This window comes from Herpailurus yagouaroundi, unplaced genomic scaffold, assembly GCF_014898765.1.
Source record: "Herpailurus yagouaroundi ecotype Mexico unplaced genomic scaffold, PumYag 210, whole genome shotgun sequence".
NCBI lineage: Eukaryota > Metazoa > Chordata > Mammalia > Carnivora > Felidae > Herpailurus > Herpailurus yagouaroundi.
Window position 1 is genome coordinate 3297222 of NW_024412441.1, and position 22562 is coordinate 3319783.

The following is a 22562-nucleotide window of genomic DNA, read 5'->3' on the forward strand; positions in this document are numbered from 1 at the left end:
GTGATTTTAATTGCATTCCTTTAATGACCAATAATGTTGAACATATTTTTTATGTGTTTGTCACCTATATATCTCCTCTGGTGAAGTATCTGCAAATTTTTTGCCCAAACGACCTAATTAGATGGAGAGATAGTCTACATTAATGCATTAGACTACTCAGTATTGTTAAGATGTCATTTCTCTTCAAATTGATCTATAGATTCAATATAATCCCAGTCAGAATTCCAACAGATTTAGTTTAGAAATTGACAATATAATTCCAAACTACATAAGGAAAATGCAAAGGATCTAAAATAGAGAAACTGAAAAAGACAAAGTTAAAGAACTAATGTGACCTGATTTCAGGACACAAATTACATTTATCAAGATAATGTGGCATTATCGTAGAAATACTCCTTGACTGGAGATGGGGTTATGTCCTGATAAACACATTGTAAGTTAAAAATACTGTAAGTTGAAAATGCAATTAATAACACACGTAACTTACCAAACATCATAGCTTAGCCCAGCCTTCCTTAAACATGCTCAGAACACTTACGTTAGCCCAGAGTTGGGCAAGATCATCTAACAAAGGCTATTTTATAATAATGGGTTGAAAACCTCATATAATTTATTGAATCCTGTACTGAAAGTGAAAAGCAGAATGGTTGTATGGGTGCAGCATGGTTGTTTACCTTCGTGATTGCATGGCTCACTGGGAGCTGTGGCTTGCTGCCACTGCCCGGCATCACAAGAATATCCTACTGCATATTATTAGCCTGGAAAGATCAGGATTCAACATTTGAAGTACACATTCTACTGAATGCATACCAGTTTTCATACTGTTGTAAAGTTGGAATATCCCATGTTAGACCATTGAAGTTGGGGACTGCGTGTATACCTATACAACTGTTTGTGTATACAAAGAACTATTGTTAGTAAAGGTGGAAAGATAATTCAGTGTGGAGGAAAGCCTGTCTTTTCAATAAATGGGGCTGAAACAATTTGCTGTATGCAAACGATGAACTTCAATCTGTATACAAAAATTAACTCCAAGTGGATTATGAACTTAATGTAAAACCTAAGGCAGTGAAACTTCTGGAACCACAAAGAACAGCTTTGGAACTTCCGGATTTCTTAATTTTTTTAATGTCTGTTTATTTTTGAGAGAGACAGAGCACAAATGGGAGAGGGGCAGATGGATGGAGACATAGAATCTGAGGCAGGTTCCAGGCTCTGAGCTGTCAGCACAGAGCCCAATGAGGGGCTCGAACTCACGAACTGCGAGATCGTGACCTGAGCCGAAGTCGGACACTTAACGAACTAAGCCACCCAGGCACCCCTGGGATTTCTTAATATAACACCCAAAGTGAGATCCATATAAGAACAAATTGATAAATTGGATTTAATCAAAGTTAAAATTTTCTTTTCTTGAAAAATACTGTTAAAAGACTGAAAAGACAGGCCACAGACTAAGACAGAATATTTGCGAATTACTTATCTGATAATGGACTTCTATTTAGAATATAATGAGTTTTCAAAGCTCAATAATAAGACAACAACCCAAAATGAGCTGACTTTTTTTATAGACATGTATTTTGGATACTTCAGAGATCTCCCTTTTGTTATCATTAAAATTTTATATAAATTGATTTTGTGAGGAAAATTTTTTTAAAATATATTTATTTACCTTTTAGGGAATTGCCCACGTGTCCCTTCCTTTGTTGGCAAATGGCTAGGAATCCGGTGATTCTTGCTCCCTCTTTCACTTCCATTGCATTCACTTTTTACTTGGCCACATCCCTTCAGTCAGCTGCAGACAAAACCCCTCACCTCAACTCTACCACTGCTTTGTTCTTTGTCCCAGGGCTTTTCTAATGCCAGGACCAAGGGTGCCTAGAGGAGCATCCATGTATACATGCAAATCTGGAAGTGTGAGAATTATCCCTTTTAGGGCAACTTGACCATTCGAGAACAGAGGCCAGTGAATAAATGTTTTGAGCTCCCATTTTGGGGCACTGATTCTGAACTTTTTCTACAACTCACAGGGCCAACCGTTGACCACAGTGACCAGCTTGACAGTACACCCTTATTTTGGCTTTCTGTCCTATTTCACTTTTCCCAGCACCCCCTCCCTCTCAGTCCCTAAGATTATTGCCAATAGCCTATGTACACATAAGCTCTTGTCTCAGAGTTTGCTTTTCTGGGGAGACCCCAAGCTCAAGTTATCCTTGCATATATCACTTACTGTTACAGCTACAGATAAAGATGATGTAGAATAAGGGTCCAAATGTACCAATCATCCTTATGGCCCAGGAATTTACCTTCTTAAAAATCATTGCTTTTAGCTTATTTGATTTTTCTTTTTTTCAAAGATTGAACAAAACCTATGCAACTATGTATGACCTTCTAAGCAATATAACTTGACAGGCCTTCTTTAAAATCAATTTATAAATCAAAGACTACACTAGTTTGTTTTCAGGTGATGTCCTTGCTCCTACAAAATTTCTAGGAGCAATCCCAGTTGCTATCAGCTTCCTTGACTTGTCACCACCACTTGGAAAATTTTATGTGACTTGTGTATAGCAGTGGGCCATAGGCACTAACTTCTTAGCTTGTACTTGTACTTAATTTCGTAGAATGTAAAAAAAAAAAACAAAAAAAAAAACAAAAAAAAACCTCAGTATATAAGTAATAGGTACTACCATGCCTTGAAAAGGGTTTAGACTTAAGCATACAGACAATTCATGAGTGGACAATAACACTGTGGAAAACAGATCATTGATTTCTTTCTCTAAAAGTACATTGTCTAGTCCTGGAGCTAATTAGAACATTTTTATCTACCTCCCTGTTCATTGGCTATGCTTCATAAGAAAATATGGGACCATTTAAGGTTTTTAGAATGATATAATCTAGTCTTCTGATGGTTTATTTTATTTGTAAAACATGAACTATATATAATAACCAAGTTGACCTTTCTGTGCTCAAATATCAAGGCACTTGATTCATGCACATCCTCTAGCAATAAAAGTGGGCAAGCATTGCTAACTGTGTTTTAGCGTAAAACTAGTCAGGAAATAGAATAAGCCTTTTAGGTTTTTGTTGTGTTTTGTTTTTCTAATTATTTTAATGTTTATTTTTGAGAGAGAGAGAGAGAAACAGAGCATGACTGGGGGAGGAGCAGAAAGAGAGCCACAGAATCTGAAGCAGGCTCCAGGCTCTGAGCTGTCAGCACAGAGCCTGACACCGGGCTCGAACCCACGAACCATGAGATTATGACCTGAGCCAAAGTCGGACGCTCAACCGACTGAACTACCCATGTGCCCCATCTTTTAGTTTTTTTGTAAGGCATCTGTAGACCTTTGACCAGACAAACTTTCTATTGGTTCATGATCTCAAGGTTTAAATACCAAATCTATCACACTGAACAGACTGCTTGCTTAGTGCAGTGCAGGGATCCCACATATAGATCTTCCCACTGAGAAGTCCACACACAGAACAGTCTAGGTATTCTGATTTCAGTGCAGAAAATTTCATTAAGTGACTGAGGTGAACTTAATATTAGATTGATCTCTTATCTTTATGCCTGCTCTTTTCAAATTTTGTCGAGATGCCTATTTTTTCCTACTTTTTTCTTGAGATTAATACACTCTTGTTATTTTCTGACCTTTGGTTTTCACACAGGAAGATTGGACTCCATACCAGAGAATATCTCCCCTGTTAACTTAGCTCTTGTGTTCCCTGTGCACGTAATGTTATAAATGTAGTTTTCCAATTTCCAGTGTTGGGTATGTGCCTTTTTTTCTGTTAAAGTTTTACCCCACATGAAAATAAACAGACTGCAAGATAGTGTGGTTGGTATGCCTCAACATGGGCCCTTGCTGCCAATCTTTGGAGCAAGTAGAGTATAGAATGTACTCTTCCCACCTTGTTTTATATTTTCTAGCTTTCTCAGGATTTCTTTTTTTTTTTCTTTTTTTCTTTTTAATGTTTTAAGGACAAGAGGTTGTTTAGCATCCTGTCTTCTCCTTTCTCCTACCACAGCAAGGTTAAAGCGTTGGGTTTCTGCATCATTATTTTTGTTACTGGGAACTTAAGGCTCTTGCGTGTGTGTGTGTTTATGGGATTTTTGTTGTTTGTTGTTTGTGCTTTTGCTTTTGTTTTTTGCTGCTTATTTCTGTTGTCTTTCTTCCCTAGTTTTTTCCCATCTTATGTCTTTGTTCCTCTATTTCATTTCCTTTTAATCATGGTATTATATATGTGTTCAAAAAAAAAAAGGCATTTTCCTTTGATTAGTAAATTAATCCCTTGCGGTATTCTGGGTATAATTTTCGGATCTTTGCCATGTTATAGTTATGTAATTGCTTTTCTATTCCTGCTAGGAATTTGTGGTTCTTAGCCTATTCCAAAACCTTTGAGTTTTTGGAAGACTGATTTTTTTCTTTTATATTAGAAAATAATAGTGTTATGTAATGCATCATGGACTTCTCTTCTTGAATACATGGGAATAAAAGGTATACTGTAGTCCAAATAGTTTGATTCTGGTATGAAAGTTCTTTTGATTAAAAAGGAAATGATTATGTTCAGGCATATAAGTTGTTCATCTTTAATGGTTATATTTCTATATAATTTGAGTGAGAAAATCTGTTTGTAAACACGAGTTGGAAATAATGGGTGTATGTTGTAGTAATTGGCATCTTGAAAGATAGGTACTTTTTAATTTTTTTTTTAATTTAATGTTTATTCTTAGAGCATGAGTGAGGAAGGGGCAGAGTCAGAGAAGGACACAGAATCTGAGGCAGGCTCCAGGCTCTGAACTGTCAGCACAGAGCCCAACGTGGAGCTCGAACTCACTAGCTGTCAGATCATGACCTGAGCCGAAGTCAGACACTTAACTGACTGAGCCACCCAGGAGCCCCAGGAAAGATAGGTACTTTTAAGTGGACAGAATTACCTATGGGTTTTCAAATAGTTATTGAGTTCTTGGCTACTAGAGCTGGAAGTCACCTTAGAAGTTATCTACTGCACACCCATATTTATAGATGCAGTATTAAGGCTTTAAGTTGCTGAGTATGTCTTGATCAAATACTTTGTTACCATCAAGATGATAGCTGAGACCTCATTGTGTACTGGATGCTCTTATCTTTGTATCAGAGATCCCAACATAGATCTGACACATAGTTGAAATATAAGTTTCATTAAATTAAGGGTTATGTATCTTTTCACTATACTGTGCACATCATGAAATGAAAGGATGGCTAACACACCGTTTATTTTTATTTTTACATACGCTTTTTTATGATTGTAAAAGTAATACATATTATAGGTAATATGGAGAAGTACAAGAAGAAAATAAAAATTGTCGTAAAAAGGATTAAAACTACATTAGAGACTGTTGAAACATGGGAACAAAGTCATTGGAGCCAAATCAGAATAAAACCACTGTGGATAATTCTGGAATAGATTAAAGGCATGCATGATGGTCTTGTATGATCTACAAGATGCTCACCTCTTCAGTGAGGTTTTAAAATAAAACAGTAACTAATAACAGGAGTGTTGTAAGAGAGAAGCTAACCTGTGGACTGAGCTATCTCAGCTTTGAAGGAAGAATTGCTCTGGTAAAAGCAGACCCCCGTCTAGTACACCTCATTTTTCTCATCGTCCTCTAATCCATCTCTTCTCTTTCTCTTACCTGAAGTGTTGCACTTAGAGAAGTTATGTGTAAACTTACGAGGTTGAGTATTTTTTATTTGATCATGTGTATTCTTTTCTTTGGGGAATTATCTCTTCATCCCCCCTTTTTTAAAAATTCCTATATACTTTTTTTTTTTTTACTGATTTTTCCATAACCTTTTTATATCAAGAGTATTGATACTTTTTTTTTCAATTTTCTTTTTTTTTTTTTTTTTATTTATTTTTGGGACAGAGAGAAACAGAACATGAACGGGGGAGGGGCAGAGAGAGAGGGAGACACAGCATCGGAAACAGGCTCCAGGCTCCGAGCCATCAGCCCAGAGCCTGACGCGGGGCTCGAACCCACGGACCGCGAGATCGTGACCTGGCTGAAGTCGGACGCTTAACCGACTGCGCCACCCAGGCGCCCCAAGAGTATTGATACTTTAATACAATAGGTATTTTTCAGTTTACTGTTTTTGTTCCTGAGCTGTGAACTTCTCCAGATCAAGGACTATATGACTGTAATAATGTCTATCAATTTTTAAACATATATGCTAATCAGTTAAGCATTTTACACACATTATCTCACTCAAGTTTTGTAAGGATTAACACTATTTCCATGTTGTAGAAGCTAAGTGAGATTAATTTGCTGAGAAAGATGCAGCTAGCATTAAGAGGACGGAGCTAGGAATAAGACTCAAGATTTGACTACCAAGTCCGTCATCTTAACATGTTGTGTTGTATCTCATATTTCTTTAGATCAACCCATGTCTACGATAGACCATAACTCTTAGTAGACATGTTTTGTACATTGGCTGGATTGAATTATTAACACATAACTCATTTTGGATATTATTTGCTTATTTAATTTTGTATAATTCGGTGTGCTGTAAATGAGAACATACATTCTTTTGCTTCTTTTATTTACTGAAGTGTAGTTGACACACACATTAGTTTCACCTGTACAACATGGTGCTTCAAAAGGCTATACTTGGTGCTGTGCTCACCACGGGTGTAGCGCCAGCTGTCACCATAAAGTGTCTTTACGGTACCGTTGACTGTACTTCCTGTGCTGTACCTTGATCACCATGACTTACTCATTCCATAACTGGAAGCCTGTGTCTCCTACTCTTCTTCCCTGTTTGCCCTTCCCGCAAACTTCCCTTCCCTCTGGCAACCGTCAGTTCTCTGTATTTATGGATCTGTGTCTGCTTTTTGTTTACGTGTTTGTTTTGCTTTTTAGATTCCACATTTAAGTGAAATCATATAATATTTGTCTCTCTCTGCATTCAGTTCGTAACCCAGATACCTTATGAAATATGGTTACAAATTGATTGTTCTAAGTTGAAGTTAAAACTTTTTTCCATAGTTCTAATTTTATAAAATGTGTTCATTTTTACAAATTTATTGTATACCTTCCTAAATCCCAAAATTATGATTAAAATGTTATTTAAAAACAGCAAATTAAAATTATGATGTAAATGTTCTTAAGGATGCTATTTTCCTCATAAACTGGGCCACTTGAATTTTTTTTTAAGTTTTATTTATTTTGGGAGAGAGACAGCATGAGCATGGAAGGGGCAGACAGAGAGGAGATAGAATCTCAAGCAGACTCCGTGCTTTTAGCCCAGAGCCCGAGGTGGGTTTGATCTCATAAACCGTGAGATCATGACCTGAGCTGAAATCAAGAGTCACGTGCTTAACCAGGTGCCCCAAATCTTTTGTTAATTGAACTGTACCATACAGTGTTATATTAGTTTCAGGTGTAGAACATACTGATTTGACAATTCTATATATTACTCAATGTTTACCATGATAAATGTGGTCCATCTGTCTTCATACAATGTTATTATGGTATTATTGACTGCATTCCTTATGCTGTACTTTTCATCTTCATGACCTATTTTTTAACAGGAAGTTTGGGTTTCTTAATCCCCTTTATCTGTTTCACCTCTCACCACCCCCCCACACCAGTTTATTCTCTATATTTGAGTTTTTTGTTTGTTTTTTAGATTCTACATAAAATGAGATCATAAGGTATTTGTTTTGGATTCATTTCACTTAGCTTAATACCCTCTAGGTTCATCCATATTGTTACAAAGGTCAAGATCTTACCTTTTTTATGGCTGCATAATATTCCATTGTGTGTTATGTATGCACATAGAAACCCCACATCTCCTGTATCCATTCATTTATCAGTGGACACTTGGGTTGCTTTCATATTTTGCCTGCCATAAGTAATGCTGCAACCAACAGAGGGGTGCATATATCTTTTTGAATTAATTTTTTTCTATTCTTTGGGTAGTGGAATTCAGTGGAATTCAGTAGTGGAATTACTGAATCATATGTTTTTATTTTTAATTTTTTTGAGGAGCTGATACACTGATTTCCACAGGGGCTGCACCAGTTTACATTCTCACCAACAGTATACAGGGATTCATTTTTTCCATATCCTCACCAACATTGTGATTTCTTTTTTTGATTCTAGTCATTCTGATAGATGTAGGCTGATTAATCACTGTGGTTTTGATTTGCATTTCACTGATATGACTAACGATGTCAAATATCTTTTCATGTGTTTGGTGGCCATCTGTAGGTCTTCTTTGGAAACATGTCTATTCAGGTCATCTGCCCATTTTCTGATTGTTTTTTTGTTTGTGTTTTGGTGTTTAGGAGTGTAAGTTCTTTATATATTTTGGATATTAACCTCTTATTGGATGTATTATTGCCAGTATATTTTCCCATTCATCAGGTTTCCTTTTTGTTTTGTTGATAGTTTCCTTCACTGTGTAAAACCTTTTCCTTTTGGTATAGCCCTAGAAATTTTTTTTGCTTTCATTTTTCTTGCCTGGGGAGTCACATTTAGAAAAATGCTGCTAAGGCTGATATTAGAGATTTCTTCCTGTTGTTTCTTCCAGGATTTTTGTGGTTTCAGGTTTCACATTTAGGTCTTTAATCAATTTTTTTTAATTTTATTTTTGAGAGAGAGACAGAGTGCTAGTGGGGAAGGGGCAGAGAGAGAGGGAGACAGAGAATCTAAAGCAGGCTCCAAGCTGTCAGCACTCTATGCTGACATGGGACTAACTCACGAACTGCAGGATCATGACCTGAGCCGAAGTTTGAGTCTTCACTGACTGAGCCATCCAGGCGTCCCAGGTCTTTAATGCATTTTGAGTTTTCTTTTGTGTGTGGTATAAGAAAGTGGTTCAGTTTCATTTTTTTGCATGCAGCTGTCCAGTTTTCCCAGCACCATTGATTGAAGATACAGTCTTCTTTCCATTGTATATTCTTGCCTCCCTTGCCATAGGTTGACCACATAGGCATGGGCTTAATTTGGGCTCTTTATTCTGTTCCGTTGATCTGTGTGTCTATTTTTGTGCCAGTACCATACTGTTTTAATTACCACATATGATTGTAGCGTATCTTGGGATTATGACACCTTCAGTTTTGTTCATTTTTCTCAAAATTTCTTTGGCTATTACAGGTCCTCTGTCCTTCCACACAAATTTTAGTATTTGTTCTAGTTCTGTGAAAAATGCTGTTGGTATTTTGATGGGATTGTATTGAATCTATAGATTGCTTTGGGTAGTATGGACATTTCAACAGTATTAATTCTAATCCATGAGCATGGAACATCTATTTGTTTTTGTCATCTTCAGTTTCTTTCATTAGTGTTTTATAGTTTTCAGGGTACAGCAGCAGGTCTTTCACCTTCTCGATTAAGTTTATCCCTGGGTTTTTAATTTTTTTGGTGTAATTGTAAATGATATTGTTTTCTTAATTTCTGTATATTGATTTTGTATCCTGTAATTTATCAGTTCTAATAGTTTTTTGGTGGAGTCTTTAGGGTTTTCGATGTGTAGGATCATGTCATCTGCAAGGAGTGACAGTTTTACTTCATCCTTACCAATTTTATATGGCTTTTAATTATTTTCCTTTTCTGATTGCTGCAGCTAGGACTTCCAGTATTATATTAACTAAAAGTGGTAAGAGTGGACACTCTTGTCGTGTTTCTGATCTTAGGAGAAAAGCTCTCTTTTTCACCATTGAGTATGATGCTGTCTGTGAGTTTGTGACATATGGCCTCAACATTATTATGTTGAGATATGTTTCCTTTAAATTCACTTTGTTGAGAATTTTTATCATAAATGGATGTCAGAAGCCTTTGTCACATGCTTTTCTGCATCTTATTGAGATGATCATATGATTTTTACCCTTTCTCTTATTAATGTGATGTATCACATTGATTTTTGAGTTTTGAACTACCTTGCATCCTAAAGTAATTCCTACTTAATCACGGTGAATGATTTTTTTTTAATGTTTTGTTGAATTTGGTTTAATATTTTTTGAGGACTTTTAGTCTGTGTTCATCTGAGATATTGGCCTGCAATTTCCTCTTTTTGTAGTGTTTTTGTCTGGTGTTGGTATCAGGGTAATGCTGGCCTTATAGAATGAATTTGGAAGCTTCTCTTTCTCTTCTGTTTTTTGAGATAGTTTGAGAAGATTAGGATATTAACTCTTCTTTAAATGTTTGGTAGTGTTTAACAGTGAATCTGTCTTGTCCTGAACCTTTGTTTGTTAGGAGTTTTGTGAATGCCAATTCAATTTTATTAGTAGTAACTGGTATGTTCAAATTTTGTATTTCTTTATGACTCAGTCTTGGAAGATTATGTGTTTCTAGGAATTTATCCATTTCTTTTTTTAAAAATTTATTTGGGGGAGAGTGCAAGTGGGGGAGGGGCAGAAAGACAGCTTGACAGCTCTGTGCTGACAGTCTGGCAGCAGGGAGCCTGATGTGGGGTCAGACTCAACAACCATGAGATCATGACCTGAGCTGAAGTCTGACGCTTAACCTACTGAGCCACTCAGTTGCCCTGGAATTTATTCATTTCTTCCAGGTTATCCCATTTGTTGGCATTTAGTTTTACATAATATTCTTTTAATCCTTTGTATTTTTGTAGTGTCAGTTGTTATTTCTTCTCCTTCATTTCTCATTTTAATTGTATGAGTCCTCTCTTTTTCTTGATTAGTCTGGCTAAAGGTTTATCAATTTCGTTTATATTTTCAAAGACTAAGTTCCTGGTCCTATTGCTCTTTTCTATTTTTTTAATCTCGATTTCATTTATTTCTGCTCCAACCTTTATCCTTCTCTTTTTCTAGCTTTGGGCATTATTTTTCTGTGTCTAGCTATTTTAGGTGTAAAGTTGTTTGAGATTTTTCTTGATTTCTTGAGGTAGACCCGTATTGCTATAAATTTCCCTCTTAGAACAGCTTTTGCTGCATCCCAAAGATTTTGAACCATTGTGTTTTCATTTTTCTCCATATGTTTTTTTAATTTCCTCTTTGATTTTTGGTTGACTCATTTATTGTTTAGTGGCATGTTTTTTAGCCTTGATGCATATTACATTCATTTCGGACTTTTTCTTGTAATTGATTTCTAGTTTCACACTATACTGGTTGGAAAAGATGCTTGATATGGTTTCAGTTTTCTTAAATTTATTGAAACTTGTGTCGTGGCCTAACATGTGATCTGTTCTTTAGGAATTTCTATATGCACTTGAAAAAGAATGTGTACTTTGCTGTTTCTGAATGGAATGTTTTGTATATAAATGTGAGGTCCATCTGGTTGAATGTGTCATTTAAAGTCACTGTTTCCTTGTTGAATTTTTTTTTCTCTTGATGACCTATCCTTTGATGCTAGTGAGGTGTTCAAGTCCTCTACTTGTATTACCATCAGTTTCTCCTTTCTTGTATGTTAATATTTGCTTTATATTTTTAAGTGTTCCAATGTTGGGTGCATAGACACTTCCAGTTGGACTGTTCCTTTTGTCATTATGCCCTTCTTTGTCTCTTGCTACAAGAATTGTTTAAATCTTTTAGAAATATGATTCTGTAAGTGTCGGACTATGACAAGGATGGCTATTCTTCATTGTTCTATCATTGTTTCTTAACTTTGTACATTAGAATCATTTGGGGATCTTTTAGAAGTCCAAATGCCAAGGCTGCATTGAACCAAGATTAATTAAAAAGTAATGACTGACAATGGACTGTAGATATTAGTGTTCAATTTCCCTAGGTGATTACAATATAATGTTAGTTGTATAGAAAGTTACAGGTATTGATACTATTTCTGTTCTTTGTTTTTTGTATCTGTAGTTGAAATAAGTGCTAAATTTTACTTAAAGAAAATAAAGATGTATTTTTTTTAACCCAAACTTCTGATTCTCTGGATAAGAATATCTGTTACAGACTTTTCAAAGATTATAACTTGCCTTATACAGTGAGCTTCTTGTCTAGGAAGACCTATTCTTACTTTGTTTTGGAGAGGGTCTAAATATGTTATCTAAATATGTAGCTGTAAAGAATTAAATGTTATTGAATATTTGAAAAAAATGAAAATTTATTCTAACCTAATTCAACAAACTTAACTTTCTCAGTTACAATGAATAATTTACACATTATGTAATTATCCCTCCCCACCCCCCCCCATTATTTTATTACAAATTTTAAAACCGACAAAACATTGAAAGAGTTTATGGTGAATATACTCCTATATCCACCACTTAGAATCTACAGTTAATATTCACTATTCTTGCTTCGTCACTTACCTTTCCATTTGTGCATCTCTCCATTCATCAGTGTATCTGAGTTTTGGTGCCTTTCAAAATATTTTGCAGGTGTCTGAGATCTTTCTCCAAAATACTTCAGTATGTCTGCATTAACTAGAATTTAGGTCTTGGTAAAATTTGGAAACAATGAAATGAATAATCCTAAGTGTAGCATAAGTTTCTGTGAATGAATATACTCATGCAGTCCATTTTCAAGATGCAGAACATTACCATTATCTTGGCTCTTTTATCTCTTCCCAGTAAATACTATTGTATTGATTTTTCTGAACCATGCCTTATTTATGTCTGTACCAGATTTAATATAAATAGAAGTGGACACTGTGTTCTCTTTGTAGATAGCCTCATTTCACCTGGCATATTTTTGAAATTCATTCATGTTGTGACATGTGTCACAATTTTTATTTTGTTTATTCCCGAGTAGTAGCCCATTACATGAATATACTGGAGTTTATTCTATCTTTTATTAATGGACATTTGGACTTGTACTGATTTTTTTGCTTTTTGAATAAAACTGTTCTGAATGTTCTTGTATAAGTCCTACTATGGGCATATCTTTTCACTTCTGTTGGAGTGGAATTGCTAGGTCTTAAGATAGGAATAGATTTAGTTTTTACAGAAGGTGTCTGATCTTTTCAAAAGTGGTTATGCCATTTTACATGCTCAGCAGCATATGAGAGTTTAGGTTGTTTACATCTTCACTGACATTTGATATTTTATTTTAATGTTACCTCTTAATATTCGTATTCTTACTTTTTCCTGAGTTTTTCTTTGATTCAATTTTAAATTTATTTTGCACATTGCAAATTTGCCTACCCCCCACCTCAAAAAGTCCCCCAAAACCTTAAAATGGTAGCTTTGGTGAGATGGGAAACTACCTTGGTAGTTCATCCAGTTGAGCATGTGACTCGATTTTGGCTCAGGTCTTGGCCCTGAGGTCGTGGGATTGAGGCCACCTCAGGCTCTGTGCTGAGCCTGGAGCCTCCTTGGAATTCTCTCTGTCTTTGTCTCTCTCTGTCCCTTCCCCCCACTCACACGCTCTAAAATAAAATAAAAAAAGAACTTGGCAATTTTTATTTTTGAACATTTTTTAGAAAACTTGCAAAATATTTAACTTTGTTACTAATTTAGGTCATATTATAGTGCACTCTTTGGGCATTTATGACGTATATAGAATATTTAGTGACATTGTTAGAAATAGGATTTATAAATGTTTCTTTTTCAATTTCAGTAGGGAAATCAATTCGGAGTAAGAGTTTGTGAATGATAAGCAGTTAGAGAAAAATCTGTTAGTTTTTCAGATAGCTTACTGATGTAATAGTTTTAATGTCTACCTCTTAAGTTCATTGAAATTTCTAAGATTAATGTTTGTGTCCCACTTTTCACCTTTTTTGGCTTTTTTTAATCTACCTCATGTGACTAGCAAAATCTGATGATGACTTTTAGGATTTAAAATTTAGTACTTCTGTAATTACCAACTGACTTCTAGCTTCAGGGTTATTGTTGTATTTTTTCTTACTGCCATTTTCTCTGGATCTTTCATTTTCTGTTCAAAATGCAGAATTAGTTTTAAGTAGAACTGTGTTAAGTAGAACCCCGTTTACAGTCAGGCATGCCAGAAGTGGACATTGCTCCTTTCAAATGGAGGATGTCACTGTGAAAATACTGTGTGGCTATTTTGGTTTTTGGTTAACTTTTCTTGGGTTTACAGTGAAATAGGTAATTACAGATTTTAAAAATATAGATCTAGTTACAAATGGAGAGAAAGGAAAGAGACATTATGGTACTGACTTTGGAAAAGAAGAGTCTTTTGAACAAATGGTATTGAGAAATAGGATATCCACATGAAAAAGGGAAATTGGACCCTTACCTTGCATTTGTACACAAAAACTAACTCAAAATAAAGACTTAAATATAAGACCTGAAAGTATAAAACTCCTAGTAGAAACAAAGGGGGAATACTTCTTGACATTAGTCTTGATAATGATCTGTTGATTATGACACCAATAGCAATGACAACAAAGCAAAAAGAGACAAGTGGGACTGTATCAAACTAAGGGACTTCCTGCACAATAAAGGAAACAATTGGCGGGATGAAAAGGCATCCTATAGAGTTGACGATAATACTTGAAAACAATGTATCTGATAAGGGGTTAACATCCAAAATACATAAGAAACCTCTCAGCAGCAAAAAAACAAATAACCTGGTTAGAAAATGGGCAAAGGACTTGAACAGATACTTTTTCAAAGATGACCTACACATCGCCAACAGAGATACGAAAAGATGTTCAACTTCATTAATTATCAAGGAAATGCAAATCAAAACTAAAATGAGATACCACCGTACAACTGTTAGGATGGCTATTGAAAACAAACCAAAAAAACGGGGTGCCTGAGTGCCTCATTCAGTTAAGCATCTGACTTCAGCTCAGGTTATGATCTCACGGTTCATGAGTTTGGGCCCCACGTCTGGCTCTGTACCGACAGCTGAGTCTGGAGCCTGCTTCAGATTCTGTGTCTCCCTCTCTCTCTGCCTGTCCCCAGTTCGCACTCTGTCTCTGTCTCTCTCTCCCTCAAAAATAAACAAATGTTAAAATTAAAAAAAAAAAAAAAAGTGAAATAAATGCCAAGTGTTACAGGATGTGGAGAAATTGGAACCCTGTATGTACACTATTGGTGGGAGTATAAAATGGTATGGCAACAATGGAAAACAGTGTGGATGTTCCTCCAAAAAGTAAGTAATATAACTGCTGTATGACCTAGCAATCCCACTTCTGAGTATGTATCCAGAAGGGCTAAAATCAGAATCTCAAAGAGCTACCTGTACCTCCATGTTTATTATAGTGTTATCACAATGGCAAAGAGACAGGAAAAAATCCCAGTGTCTATCAACAAATGAATGTGATATGTAAGAAAAGATAGTATATACAGACAGCCTGAAAGGAGAAAATCCTGCCAGTTGCAAAAATACAGATGAATCTAGAGGACATTATGCCAACTGAAATAAACCAGTCACAGCAGGACAAATATTGCATGTTTCTAACATGAAGTATCTAACTTAGTCAAACTCACACATACAGAGACTACAGTAGTGGTTGCCAGGGGTCTGGAAGGTGGAGGAAGGGTGGAGTTGTTCAGTGCGTGTAAAGTTTCAGCTCTGGTAGATGAATAAATTCTAGAGATGTACTGTACAACATAATGCTTATGCTTAACAATACAGTGTTGTGCATTTCAAAACTTGAGAGGGTAGACAGAGCTTATGTTAAGTCCCCGCTGAAAACCCCCTGAAAAAGACACGAGGAACCTTTGGGGAAGTGTTGGGTAGGTTTATTACTTTGATTGTGATAATGGTATCAGGTTGTACCGCACATGCTCATATTCATCAACTTGTACACATTAAATATGTGCAGTTCTTTGTATATCCCTTACATCTGAGTAAAGCTATTAAAAAATCAACGTACTGTCCAGCAATTGGATTATTGTATATGTATCTGATGATCAATATCTTATTATAAACAAAGAAACTGTAGTATCACATCTGCAGAATACAAAAATCAATTTAATTGCAGTGTAAATAATGAGTTTTAGGAGACTGTGACTAAAGGAAGAAAATTTAGTTACAAGGTTGTTTTAGTGATCTAGTTAACTAGTAATCTGTGCTTAGATTTCTGGTTTGCACAATAGGGCAGGTAGTATACCCTGTCACCTGGGGGGTGGGGGGCGTGGACCTAGGAGGGTTGGATTTCTCTGGGAAGATCATGAGATCAGGGTGGAGCATTAAGTCTGTTAGCAGTGTGGAGATTATCTATATAGTGATGGTTGAGCAGTTCTGGAGTTGTCTGTTTGGCCTAAAGAAATTTGGGAATGATCATGTATAGAGAGGGTGCTTACTGAAGCTTGGAGTAGTAAATATACCCATGGAAAGTATTTCAATTTACTCTGTGTAAACATATCTATGTATACATGTTAAACAATGTTAATTGCAAGCCACGATAAAGAACTGTGGTTTTAATCAGTAACATAAAACATAATTTGCAAACTACTTGTAAATAACGGTAGCCTTAATAAATAGAATGATGAAGGTCATAAATGATTATTTTTATATCAAGTAGTTGACTTCAATTTACTTAAACAAATATTTATTGAATAGCTTTTGGAGTTTGTGTTGCTGTCATAAGTGGTGGTATTACAAAGAAAAAATATCACTGAGAACTGCACTTAAGTTGTTTTGTTATAAACCAGGAAGTGGTAGTATCAGGTTTACAGAATACAAATACCAACTTAATTGCAATATAAATAATGGGAGTTAGGGGAATATGACTAGAGGGGGAAAAACCAGTTAGAAGGTTGTTTTAAATGGTTTTATGAGGCACACTGATATGTTCAGTGTTACATTTTAGATAGGGTACTCCGCAGTAGGGTATTAGAAGATAGTGATGGCATGTCTGGATATGGAAACAAGAAAAAGGGGGTTATTTTATATACTTTTTACTGTCCTCTGCAAGGACTTGTTTATTTTTTTAAGGGGGTTATCCTAATAGTACATAAAAATATTAGGGTAAATAGAGTTATCAAGAAATTTGCTAAAAATAGAATCAGGTCTTTAGTTAATGAATTTATCAGGTGTAAAAAACAATCTGCAGGGATCCCAGCTGGTTTCTTGTTTGCATAGCTAAAGAATTGTGGCACATTTAATGAAAGAGGAGATAAAGTGCAGCCCATAGTAAAGTCAAAACAAAACTTGGAAGTTTGGTTTCTGATTTCCGGATTCTGGCATCTAAATTTATAGATAAGTATGGCACATTGGAAGAGAACAGGTATGCTAAAAGGGATCCTAAAAGGTTATTTGCAGGTATTAAACTCTCGTTACTACTCTTACTTTTTTCCCCTGTGTATAGAAGGTTAGAAGAGTTGAAACTAGCTTTGTGAAACTGAGCCATGAAATCATCTAAGTGTGAACCCTGACTGAAGTGATGGGATGAAATGGGTTTTCCTTAAGTACATATGAGTACAAAATATACCTTTAAGGAAGTGAGTACTTCCTTTTCATCTCACTCATGGTATACTGTATTCTTGCATTGTTGTCTTGTATCTGTTTTTGGATAAATAATGTTGGTAGAATTTCCAGTAATTTTTTTAAAATGTGTTTTGCTTATTTGAAACCATAAGATCCTTAATTCTTAAACTTTTAGTTTTGATGGCTTTTTATATAAAATATTCAGTAAGTATTGGTATCATTTAAACATACTACTTTATGAGAAACTCTTTACTTCAGTTGAAAGTAATTATAAATTGAGTTTTAAAATCAGTAATGGCTTTAGTTCTTATCATTAGTGAAAATGTATTTAAGTTAATTCCCATAGAATATTGTCTGAAATAACTGAATTCAGACGTTGGCTAAAAGTTTAGCCTCAGAAGAAATTTTAAACCTAGTCTATAATATTGTATTCCATATTTGAAAATAGAATCTTAAAAGAAATAATAAATCTTAAAAGTTCTCATCACAAGGGAAGAAAAAAATTCTCAAAACTTTATAGTGTGACAGACTTATTGTGATTGTTTTACGGTGTATACAAATGAATTATGCTGTACACCTGAAACTAATATGATATACGTTGATTTTTTTTACCTCAAAAAAAAAAAAAAAAAAGAACCTCATAGAATTCACAGATGCCTTCCTAGTAATGAATAGTCTCTATTAAATCCAGTGCTTCTGGATTTATATCAGTATTTGGCAGTGCTTAGATGCTCCACACAGTACCTGTGTGTGAGAAAAGACATTTCTAGGGATGACATATGTAAAGTTTCATTACAAGCATTAACAGATAAACATTTGCAATTGATTATGATAATAAGGAACACTACTTTCAGCCCCAATTAAACATTATTCCCCTCCTACCGAAAGATGCATTATTCTCATTAATAGATCTATATTACAAAAAAATGTACTCCATTATTATTTGAATTTAATCAATAAAAACCTTGTAGAGAAAATATATGTAGAACCTTTTTATACTCTTTGCCTAATTAAGTCTGTAAAGTTAATAATGTGTAATCAAATTACAAGTGGTGCTGCATTTAACTTGATAACTGCACAAACTAGATACTTGACAACTTTCATACTAAAATTGTATAGACTCTATGCTCAATATGTATATAGTATATTCATTAAGAAAGTACACACATGTCATCTTGTATTAGTAGTTACTATTCTATAAATACAGTACAGAATACATCATAATAAAAATAAATATGGTCTTTAAAAAACAATTCCTGGGGCACCTGGGTGGCTCAGTCCGTTAAGCATCTGACTTTGGCTCAGGTCATGATCTCATGGTTCATGAGTTCGAGCCCCACATTGGGCTCTGTGCTGACAGCTCAGAACCTGATGCCTCCTTCAGATTCTGTGTCTCTCTCTTTCTCTGCCCCTCTCCTGCTTGTGATCTCTCTCAAAAATAAACAAACATTAAAAAATTAAAAAAAAATAAACTATTCCTGGTAAGATGCACAGTCCCAATGACAGGCAAAAAATTCTATTAATGCTAATGGACGTGAAGAGCTATGAAGCAGGGACAGTTAGTTGACTCTTGTTTACTAGGGTAGTTTTAGCTGAAGTGAAACAGAGCTTAAAATTTCTAAATTGAATGATATTTTAAGTGAAAAATTATCTGTTGTTGATACGAGTGTCATGCAACTTACTCTGCTTTTATCTGTCTTTCACAGAGCTCTTTAATAAGCATTTACGGTCAGTTTTTGGCAGCCTTAGAATCACTGAGAGCATTCTGGGATGTTACGGATGAAATCGATGAGAAGACTTGGGTACTGGAGCCAGAAAAACCTACCCGGAGTGCAACAGCACGCAGGATTGCACTGGGTAGGGAAAAGGGATTAAGGAGGCTTTTTGTTTGTTTAGATGTTGGATTATACTTTGTATTACTAAGGAAAATGGAGCTCAAGAGGACATTGGACCCTTAGGTGAGACTTTTTTTGCATGAAGTCAACTATTTAAAAATTTTTTTTTTCAACATTTATTTATTTTTGGGACAGAGAGAGACAGAGCATGAACGGGGGAGGGGCAGAGAGAGAGGGAGACACAGAATCGGAAACAGGCTTCAGGCTCTGAGCCATCAGCCCAGAGCCTGACGCGGGGCTCGAACTCACGGACCGCGAGATCGTGACCTGGCTGAAGTCGGATGCTCAACCGACTGCGCCACCCAGGCGCCCCTGAAGTCAACTATTTAAGCTCTGATTTAGCCCTGTGTATTTGAATGTAAATATTTCAGGAGAAAGGGCAAGTACTAAGGTGTTTCATTATAAAAGGTGATGATCCAATGGCAGTATCATTCAGAGATCCTGTATGATCAGCTGTTAAGTAGCTCAGAAGTAGTGGAACCGGTTTTTTCAGAACTTCCATTATTTGGGAAAAGAAACTGTTAGAAATAGGGGCACCTGGGTGGCTCAAGTCGGTTAAGTGTTGGACGTCAGCTTAGGTCATGATTGTACAGTTTGTGAGTGCAAGCCCCGCACTGGGCTCTGTGCTGACCGCTCAGAGCCTGGAGCCTACTTTGGGTTCTGTCCCCCTCTCTCTCTCTGCCCCTCCCTCACTCATGCTCTGTCTTTCTCCTTCAAAATTAAATAAACATTAAGAAAAAAAAAAAATTTTTTTTTTAAAAAGAAACTGTTAGAAATAATGAAATCTTCATCCATGAAACTAGACAAGATTAATATCAACAGATCTGGGAATATTTTCTGATGAACTTTAGAGGATGAAAGGATCCAGGGGCGCCTGGGTGGCGCAGTCGGTTAAGCGTCCGACTTCAGCCAGGTCACGATCTCGCGGTCCGTGAGTTCGAGCCCCGCGTCGGGCTCTGGGCTGATGGCTCAGAGCCTGGAGCCTGTTTCCGGTTCTGTGTCTCCCTCTCTCTCTGCCCCTCGCCCGTTCATGCTCTGTCTCTCTCTGTCCCAAAAATAAATAAACGTTGAAAAAAAAAAAATTAAAAAAAAAAAAAAAAAAAGAAAGGATCGGAAGTGGGCCATACATGCCATTGAAGAGTAAACAGGAAGCACAAAATAATTAAATATATTTTAAGTATTTACTATAAATATATGTGACATTAATGAATAAGATGTGGTACAACTGTGAATACCCCTGCAACATTACCATATTCTTTATTATAAAATTACTGTTTTATGTATTTTCATTATGAGCAAGCCATATATGAAGTCAGTTTTGAGTTCAGCCTCTCCAGATTTTAGATGTTTTAAACTATGTTTCAGTTCACAGTAAATAGTGTAGTTAGGTGATTATATGATATCTATTTGTGTCTTCCCTTCTCTTTTTTTTTTTTTTTAGCCTAAATAAATATATTGTTAAAAGACATATGTTCTGAAAGATATTATGAAATTCTGTTGTGAGTCCTATCCACATTAGCAATTTTTATGGTTTCTCCCCAGGCATAATAGATTATCTGGGAGAAAATAAGTAACATGTAATTATGAGAAAAGGAAGATACCGTTGTATAGCAGTTGTACAAATAGTATTGTTACTTAGTCTAAAAAGTTTAATCCATATTTAATTTTGAATAGTTGACCAAATAATGGTATATTTGTGAACAAATAGATATTAAGAATGAAAATAGTTTCTTCAAAATAGTGTAGTAATTTATTTTCTTCATAGCCCCATGTAAATAATTATTTTAATTAGGTAATGATTAAATATACTTTTATTGTGTATCTCATTGTTCAGCATAAACAACCTGCTTTTTAGTCACTTTCTCTGTATTTACCTATAGCTCTTTTTTATCCCCTTTCAGGCACTGATATGCCTTTTGAAGACCAAGTTTTCAGCAAACTAATTGAGATATATTAAATAATATACTCATTATTAAGAGAAGCCATTAGTATATGACATAGCTAAAGGCTAATATGGGATTTGTGTTCATGGTAAAGAATGTATAAGCAAATGAGATTATAGCACTTTTATGTTTTATATATCATTTTTACTTGATTACCTTTTTGTCAGATCTGTAATAATTGTGTTCATATTGTTGTCAACCTTAACCAAAAGTTAATGTTATGGTGTGTAGAATTTATTAAGTCCTTTTTACTGTAAAAATAAAATCCAAATACCCTTATACAATTATACTATGTGCCTTTAAAAGTAAAACTTCTGAAATCCATACAATATTCCAGTATAGATAGAACTTATGAAAGAATCTAGTGCCAAGTAGAAATAGATTTTTCTTAGATCCTATAAACTAGGTTAGTTGTTTGTTATTAAACGAACAGTTTCAGTTTAATGTGAATTGAGTCCGTTGTTGAAGTGGAAAGCTTCACAATGAGCAAAAGAATTCAGAAAATGTTTTTTAAAAATATTTAAATTCCAGTTGACATAAAATGTAATTTTGGTTTCAGGGGTACAATATAGTGATTCAGCAGTTCCATGTTACTCAGTGATCATCAAGATAAGTTTTGATTTGTATTTTCCTGATGAAGAGTGATGTTGACCATGTGTCCATTGGCTATCTGCATGTCTTCTTGGGAAAAATGTCTGTTCGTGTCCTCTGTCCATTTCTTAACTGCATTATTCATTTTTGCGATGTTGAGTTTTATAAGTTCTTTATAGATTTTGGATACTAACCCTTTCTCAGATATGTCATTTACAAATATCTTCTCCCAGTTTGTAGGTTGCCTTTTAGTTTTGTTGACCATTTCCTTTGCTGTGCAGAAGCTTTTTATTTTGCTGAAGTCCCAATAGTTTATTTTTGCTTTTGTGTCCCTTACCTCAGGAGACATCTCTAGAAAGAAGTTGCTACAGCCACCATCAAAGGGATGTTCTCCTCTAGGATTTTTATGGTTTTAGTTCTCACATTTATTTAGATCTTTCATCCATTTGGAATTTACTTTTATGTTTGGTGTAAGAAATAGTCCAGTTTTTCCAACACCATTTGTTGAAGAGATTGTCTTTTTCCCAATGGATATTATTTCCTGCTTTGTCGAAGATTAATTGACCATATACTTATGGGTTTATTTCTGAGTATTCTGTTTTGTTCCATTGATGTATATTTTGTGCCAGTACTACACTGTTTCGATCACTACAACTTTGTAATATAATTTGAAGTCTGGAATAGTGATACCTCCAGCTTTGCTTTTCTTTTTCAAGGTTGCTTTGGCTATTCAGGGTCTTTTCTGGCTCCATACAAATATCAGGGTTGTTTTTCTAACTCTGTGTAAAATGCTAATGGTAGTTTGACAGGGATTGCATATTACATGTGTAGATTG

General features: G+C 35.3%; 1 protein-coding gene across 2 annotated transcripts in view; it reads left to right on the forward strand.

The window, feature by feature from the left end:
• FANCL (FA complementation group L) overlaps positions 1 to 22562 on the forward strand; it is an 86197-nt gene that overhangs the window by 58401 nt on the left and 5234 nt on the right. For both annotated transcript variants that reach the window (XM_040453671.1, XM_040453672.1), the window contains exon 9: positions 19005 to 19155. In XM_040453671.1, coding sequence (XP_040309605.1) covers positions 19005 to 19155 — 151 coding nt within the window. The remainder of the gene's footprint in view (positions 1 to 19004; positions 19156 to 22562) is intronic.